The following is an 8,347-nucleotide window of genomic DNA, read 5'->3' as shown; positions in this document are numbered from 1 at the left end:
ACAGCCAATTGGCCCAATTCCATCTAATTTACGAAATTACAAAAGAGCCCAATAAAAAGAAGCTCTAGCCCACGAATGTCTCATTAATCAAGTCAAACCAACTTTTTATTTCAATTTGAAAAAATGAGTAAAATGGTCCATCACATTTTCCAGTCTTTTCTTTTGGTCCCTCACATATAAAAGGGCACAAAATTGTCTCTCGCAGATAATAAGTATGTCAATTTGGTCCGACAACCCATTTTTTTACCAAATTTTTTGACTAAAAAAGCACGTCCAAGTCACATGTTCATACTTTCAGGACAAAATAGAAATACAAATAAAATTTTCCTCAAACAAAGCCCTCTCACCACCCCTTCCCTTTATCCATTTTTACTCACCTCTAAGCTGCCATCCTATTCTCTCCCCTTCTTCCCCACCAATGCGCCACTCTCTCTCCTTTCACTATGACCCACAGTTCTCCTCCTCTTCAATCTCTCCCTTCCTTTTTCCTTCTCTCTTTTCATCGTCCCAAAACCATTTCTCCCAATCTATGGACTACTGGAGGCCAAGGGGAAAGGGAGAAGAGATAGAGAAAAAGGGTTACAGGTAGATAGGAAAGAGAAAAAAAGAGTGGCGGTTTGATAAAGAAGAGACGCGAAAAGAAACTAGAGGGAAGGTTTTCTTGAGGTGCTTGTTATTATTCTTCATATTTTGCCTCTGAAGTATAAGCACTTGATTTAGGCGTGCCATTTTTAGCAAGAATTTTGGTCGAAATAGGTTCTATGATCAATTTTTACATTTGTTATATGTGAGGGAGTATTTTGTACAAGTTTGTATGTAAGGGGCCAAAAATAATTTTCTTGAAATGTGAAGGACTATTTTAGTCATTTTCCTATATTAAAATCTAAAGTTCTTTGACTTGATAAATGATGTAGAAACTAGAATATACGTAGAGATATTGTTCTGAATAGTCTTGAGATTGTAGTGTAGATTGTAGGAAGGAGATGAGAGGCTGTTAATACATACTTGGGCACAATATAATCAACATGAAAAATTAGGAGTTTCATTAGTTCTTTTTTTTCCCCCAAAAGGTCAGACTCTTACACAGTAAAGTCGCAAAAATCCTAGATTTTTGAGTATTCAATGGATAATAGTTCGCAAAAATACAAAGTACAGTACAGTTTTAACCATTAATACAAAGTTATATTCTTGGCAAAACCCAAAAACACAGATTACATCTTTATCATTAATAAAAAGTTATATTCTTGCCTAAAACAAAAAAACAATTCAGATAAATGAGCTAAATTATCTCTCAATTCCCTAGTTGAATAACGAGAATATCTATGAATTTGTTAAACCACCTTTCAGTACAATAATCACAATCGTCTAATCTTACACGCGGATCATGAATACCAAACCATTCTAGCTAGGACTTAATGGACTACACTAATAGTGGGTAAACTCCAAATGCTGAATTAAAGCAAAGGGAATTGATTTAATCTCAATGACCCTTATTGTTCAGGAACATCTTCCCTGTTAAGCCACATGTTAGAGCTTCATTAGGTACCTTCCTTGCACGATCAACGCCTTCAGCAAAAACAACACCCATTCCCATATGCAAATGAGGTTCAATGTGACAATGGAAAGCCCACACTCCTGGATTATCAGCCACAAACCTTAGAGCAGTCCATCCATATGGAAAAATCACAGCAGTATTCCTCAGTGGTGGATTCTTTAGGTTAAATTTTGCCTCATCTTCCTTAGTGAATTTCCCTTCTCCATATCCCAAAACCCAAAAAACATGGCCATGCAAGTGCCATGGATGGATATCACTCACATTTGCCGCCAATGCATTTGCATTTTGGAGTATAACATCAACAGTGCTGTTGAAACTCAACATGTAAACCCCATTACCATATGTTGAATTAGGGTTTGGAGCTTGTTTCATCACATCGTAGTCGGAGGGGAAATCTTCAGGCGGATTTTTATGATCAAATGCATTCTTTAGGCCATATTTGATGGATCCCAAGTAGGGAGTGGCAGGTAGGACCAATGAGACGTTGTTGATAGCCCATTTAGTGTATCCATCAATACGATTTTGAGTGCTGAGGAGAATAATACGATGATCATAAGTGTTGGGAGGTTTGGCAGAGCCCATTCGAGCATGGATCTTGTTAGAGAATGCCTTGCTATGATTGTAATCATTCCAAAGGGGAGCAATAGGTGGTGGTGAAGTAGGAAGTTTTGATGCTGAAGTAGGAAAGTAGTTCAATATTGTTAGGGCTTGAGGGGTTTTTGGTTCTCTTCCTCTTACACTTGATGAAATCCAGTAATTTTTGGAGGGGTCTTGATCAGTTGTGAATAAGATTGAATAGCTTTCACCAGAGTAAATGTCCATATTATCCACAGAAAATGGCTGTACGTAATTCCCATCAGCTTCAACAACCACTAGCTTGTGATTCTGTAGAAATGAGAAAAGAATGGGAATCAGATATCTGATGATTTCTTTTTGTTTTTAGCAAAGGAAGAATATGCTCTGACCTATCCCTTTCAGTGATCATTTTTCATATAATAAAAGAAAAAAGAAACTTCAATAATATCTACTGGTTCGAGTTTTCTTAAGAGATAAGCATAGGAACCAATTATATCTAAGATAACAAGCATTAAACTTTCAAAAGCAACATTTAAAAGAAGCTTTAAGTCAAGAGTTAGGACTGACTTAATCCTTGAAAGATAACCTAAGCAGATATGGGAAAAAGAAACATGGTTTCGAATAATCCAATAGATCTTACATAGTCCAATAAATAAATATCGTGAAACCAAATCTAGACCTTTTGATTATCCTTTCTACAATCTTTTACTGCCGCAAATATCTCTTGTCTAATGTGATAATTTTCTACTTCTTACGTTTTCTATTTTTCTCTGTAACTTGCAAGTTGCCACAACCAGAACAAAATCGAATCACGGGCACTTTCGTGCAAGGCCCTCATTGCTAAATAAGTACATATATATATATGTTGGTCCAATCTTGCATAAGGCTTTGATTGATTCCTTTCACAGGCATGCAAGAAATTTGCAGGCAAGTCTGGCCATTCATATGTCCTTAATCTCAACGTTTGTTCTAATCAAGAAAACTTCGGTTCATGGAGATTTTACAAGAAGGATTTGGTGTTGATGTATGCTTACCGTACAAAATTTTGACTTCTATATAAAACCAGTAAAACCCAAAAAAGTTAATGAATCAAATCTTTGTCCAAACATCCATGTATGTAGAACATAAAATGGTAATATACATGTCGAAAAACCTTCTTAATTTATACTATGTTCTGATATGATTACTTTCAAAAGTTGTATCATATTTGGGAGGGAGAAATTCAATCATTCTTATGTAATGTCATATTTCTTTCTTTGAGGATGTAGATTGGGAAGGGACATAATATTTCAGGCATTAGGGTTTGTCTGAGCCCCTTACATTTATGTGTGTGAAATTTCACTTACTTTGATCATATCTTGTACAGGAAATTTGGCCAAATCTCCATCGCAAAGCTAACATGGATCAATTGAAACAAAGAAAAAAGTATGCCATCATATCCTAGAGACAACAAATCTATGGGTGTCATCCAAACAAATGCATAATATCTAGCTTTAAAGGCACCACTCATGGACTTAGTTTTACCCGAAAGATTGCCTACTGAAAAAGTACAAGTCTACAACTGGTCCCTCTTGTAGATTGTCCTTTGCCCAATAAAAATGCTATGTACCAATTTGCACGTCCACATAGTGTGCTGCACTACAGCACAAAGGGACCTTAGTCGCTTTCCAGAACAACTTCATGGCATCTACCTTGTCTACTTCTTTTTCCCTTCCTCTTCTTTTTTTTTTTTTTTCAATTATTAGTTTTCTGTAAACATCATAAACTGTATCTACTTGCCAATGCATATTCTTGCCAGGAATACTTTAGAGGATTTTTATTCTCTCATCTTACTCTCAGAATAATCCTCCAAGCAAAGAAAAAAAAATTTCTTTCATCTTATGGTAATCTTGTGCTAGTAAACAATAATTTCATAAGTTAAACTTGTACTACTTGTAAAGAAAATTAGCAATCTATGTTCTGGTGCCTATCGACTCTTGTAGAGGTTGAATTTTCAAAATCCCGCTCCCACATTCTCTTAGTTTACCACCAATTTTTTCCATTTTAGAACTATTCTATGGTGTAAATTCTTACTTAAGAATTATGCTAGCTAAGTCAAGGAAGTGTGCATCAAATTTGAATGGACAGCCTGATGTGGTTTAACCATCCATTTTTCTATTGTTTAAGCTAAAAGTTCCCATTAGAAATGCTTATATATGGTAGATGACATAGAAGTTTTCTTTATACTTTGTGTTGATGAGATATATTCGCTACAAGAAAATTAAGTATACTAAGGTCAAGACCCCTAAGAATTAGAGGTCTTGAATTAAAATTCTTCTACCCTTTCTTCACTTTTAATTCTCGCCCCTCCCTGCGGGACAAATTTTTCAAAAAGAAAAAGTATACTGCAGGAATATACTCCGATTATTCCACTTGGGTTCACAAGTTGGTAGAACTTGTTCCTGGCCTTTCCAACTTACTTCATATCATCCTCAAAGAATTTGTCATCTTGGCCAGAATTTTTCACCCAACTTGACAACTTTTTTTTATAGTATTTTCCAAGAAAGTAAAAGGATGAAATGTGGACATGTATGCATTTGACAGTGAGCTAAATTATATATTTTCTACCAGACAAGAAGGTCTAATTTCATTTCCAAAACAGGGAATAATAACAAAGGCAGAATAGTCTGCTTCTTTAGGAAATTCGTCCTTATATTGATTGCTAGAGTTCCGCTATAGGAAAAAGCCATCGTTGTTTAGTTTTCTATCAATTACCATCAAAATGCCCTTAACATCTGATCTATCTAAAAGATAGAAAGATAAAATGGGAAAAGCAAATTGATATATTTTTTTATATTATGTTTGTTCAATATTCTATGTCTATGAAATGCAAATACGCGATTCTAATCAATTGTTTTCTTTTGTTTTATAGTGACTTTAGCAGTATGGAGAGGGTTTTTTCTTGATTGATTATTTTAACTAATTATAAATTCTAATTTTGGATAATCAGTTTTTTTGATGTTTTAGGTTCTTTTTAGTCTGATTATAGATTTTTTTAATGACAAAAAAAGCTAAAATCTATAATCACCCAAAAAAATCGCTTTTAGTGATTCTAATTGATTATTCTCCATAATCAATTTCTATAATCAGAATTTGTAAAACCTAAAACAAGCGAGAACAAGGCCTAAAAAAATGTGCTATAGATAGACTTAACATTTAGCAACAATCAAGTTGGCTAAATGCAAAATTTTAAAGATTAAAAATGATAATAATCATTTTTTTTATCTAAAAAGTATTATTTTTTTCCTCCTAAATATTATCAAATAGACCAAAAAAAAAAGAAAAAACAAAAAGATGGGCAAAGAAAAGAGATGGTAGATTCTTTACCCCAATTGCCAAGTTGAGTGAAGCTAGTGCTGTAGTGCTGGTTACCCTTAGCCTGTAAGTCTTGTTTGGATGCACATGGAGAATCTGTGGTGCACATGGTTCATTGCCTCTGAACTCACATATGCTTGATGATGAATTGATGAATTGAGCTGCTAGGGAACAATTGTACTGCCCTCTCCCATTGATCAGAAGTGTCTAATTAAAGGTTATCCCCAAAAGAAGACATATAAGCTTGTATAATAATAAACATTATAATTTCTATCAACTATTAAATTTATCATGGCAAAATATAAAAAAAAATTAATGTACACTAATACAGGGTTTTTACAGGGTTTTTATGTCTCTTATTTGATATCTTTCATATATTATATTAGGAATTAGTAATGCATTATCAATATATTGTACTCCTCACATATGAATATCCACCCTTCAATAATTTTTATAATTTTCTCATCTTCCATTCGAATTCTTCCCTTGTTGATAGGACTAAAACCAAAAAGCAAGAACACAGACCTGAAGAAAAAAAAATGTTTTCCCTTATACTTATTTCCTTTTTTCTTTCCCATAACTTTCTGTGAATCACTAACTTTTACACCTCAAATATAAATGAAAAGTTATTGCGCTTACAAGAATATTAGTTGGTACAAACAAATCAAGCTGATAAAGTAAGACCATGAAACCTTTGAGCAATTTTTTTTTCCCATTTTATAATAGGCAGATCTTTTTATTTTTATTTTTTGATATGATTACTTAACCAAATCTCTTTTATCAATAATTTTGAGCTATAAAAACTATTCAGACATCATTCCACACGTCCCAGGGTGCCTGATCCAGGATTCTCCATATTTGGTGAAGAAAACATCTTTCATGTCAGCATTCTCAAGAAAAGAAAAAGCTATGCCTGCATTCTTACGTTTGAACCATCAGACTCAGATCACCCGAAAATCAAGAAAGATAAAACCATCTCATATGTAACAATGGGGAGAAGGTGAAACAATATGCACCGATCACTTATTCTAGACAAATGGAGCAAGTCAATCACTTAAGCAGTGCAAATCAGCATGGAATTCTGTAATAATTATGTCAGCTTAGTTGAAGTGGACGATGTACCGCACATACATACAAAAGAAAATAGCTTTCTTAACCCCTTTATTGTATACAGGAGCTTTTTTTTTTTTTTAGCTGCAAAAAAAAAAGGATGGTTTTTTTGTTTTCTCTACCTGGGGCTCACCAATCCAACGAAATGGCTTGGAAGATAGGTCAACCTCTTGTAACTGAGAGCTTTTGTGCCACCAATCACTGAGTAAAAGATTAAACTCCCCATCATAGTGGAATGGTTCCTTTTCACCTTCTGGTAAATCCACTATCAAAGAACCATATAGCCCTCCAGATCGCTGCATACCATAATGTCCATGGTAGAAATATGTTCCAGCCTGCAGGCGACAAATGCAATAGCTTTGTAGTGACACTGTCCTAGTAACCATAGTTGATAGTACAGATAGACTAAGATAAAAAAAAAAGTGCAACTATGTTTGCCTTGTATCTAAGGTAAAAAAAAGTTTTATGTCACCAAGATAACAAGTAGAATAGCTACCAAGAGGTTATTTTAGCTGTAAAGGTTGATTAGCTAGCCATCATGTTAGAAAGTTCACAATATTGACTTTAATAAAATGTTGACAATAGTTTGATTGCATGCTTACAAGGGCTTCCTCAGTGTTTGTGTGTGTGTGAGAGAGAGAGAGAGAGAGATGAATAGGCATAAAGATAAAGTGTGCAGTTGAGTAATGATTCAATGGAGTAGTTTGAAAAAGGGCAGGCCAGGAGGGGCCTAGCTTCTGATTTGATTTACCTTGTCAACTTTGAACCGGTAAACAAATGTTTCTCCAGGGTTAATTGCACACTGGGATATTGATGCAGCTCCATCCGCCCATGGTGTTCCAAACTGAAGAAAAATGAATCAGAAAACAGTACTAAAGCTTTATTTGGATTGCAATTTTTAGAAAAACTGTAGAAAAATAATACTGTAGCACAACAAGAACTTCCTATCAATCCTTGAGAACAAAAGCCCTTTATGTAAGGGGTACAAAACAAACCTGTCTTATACCATGCCAGTGAATAACAACTCCTTCAGTATTAAGCTTATTTGTGAGCTCAACAGAGATGGTATCTCCCGCAAGAGCCCGGATCGTCGGACCGGGAAACTGGCCATTGATTCCAATAACCACATTTTCGACACAATCCGGTGACCAGTATATAGACTCCACAGCCCATTTGAAATGCCTTGTTTTAGCACCAAAAGCTGGATTCTGAACAAGAGCTAAACAAATGAACAGGAAAATGATAGTAGCCCTTGAACCAAATGTATCGCTAAAGCCAATCATTTTATCAAGAAAAGTAACCCTCCAAAAATAATTTGATTGAATAAAGATAGAAAGAAAACCAAAAGAGAGGGTGATCAAAGTGATACTAGGATGATACAGGGGAGATTTGACGTGGGATGGTAGGATATAGCACTGCTCGAATGCTGGATCATAAGTTTATATATAAGAACATAGGCACATTAGAGCTTGAAGATAGCAATTTATTTATTTATTTTTTGGGTTCTTTATTGAGGAGAATTGAAATGGAAGCTAGTGATTCGATTTTTTTATTTGTGGACATGATTCTGCTTCATGGGCATATGTTCTTCATGTCCACTTATTGTGCATGGGTCAATTCATTTTCTTCTTCTTCTGAGAGCCTCCATGTGCTTTCCAAGTAGCATATGAAATCATTCATCTTCAACCATTAGTTATTTCATCAATAAGGTATCAACACTTTTCCAGGACAGGTTAAAATTTCAATAGTGGT

The 8,347-nt window shown here is 34.7% G+C and overlaps 1 protein-coding gene across 1 annotated transcript; it reads right to left on the bottom strand.

Annotated features, from left to right (window-relative positions):
- Positions 1-1,199: 1,199 nt before the first annotated feature.
- Positions 1,200-8,018, bottom strand: LOC113776252 (L-ascorbate oxidase-like). Its single transcript, XM_027321372.1, has 5 exons — positions 7,591-8,018; positions 7,347-7,439; positions 6,718-6,930; positions 5,498-5,692; positions 1,200-2,440 (listed from the first exon to the last, which is right to left on the bottom strand). The coding sequence occupies exons 1-5, from the start codon at positions 7,876-7,878 to the stop codon at positions 1,481-1,483; spliced, it is 1,749 nt and encodes a 582-aa protein (XP_027177173.1). The 5' UTR covers positions 7,879-8,018; the 3' UTR covers positions 1,200-1,480.
- Positions 8,019-8,347: the final 329 nt, after the last annotated feature.

This window comes from Coffea eugenioides, chromosome 1 (assembly GCF_003713205.1).
Source record: "Coffea eugenioides isolate CCC68of chromosome 1, Ceug_1.0, whole genome shotgun sequence".
Classification (NCBI taxonomy): domain Eukaryota; kingdom Viridiplantae; phylum Streptophyta; class Magnoliopsida; order Gentianales; family Rubiaceae; genus Coffea; species Coffea eugenioides.
Note: the sequence above shows the minus strand (reverse complement) of the source record. Positions and strands in the feature narration are given on the sequence as shown.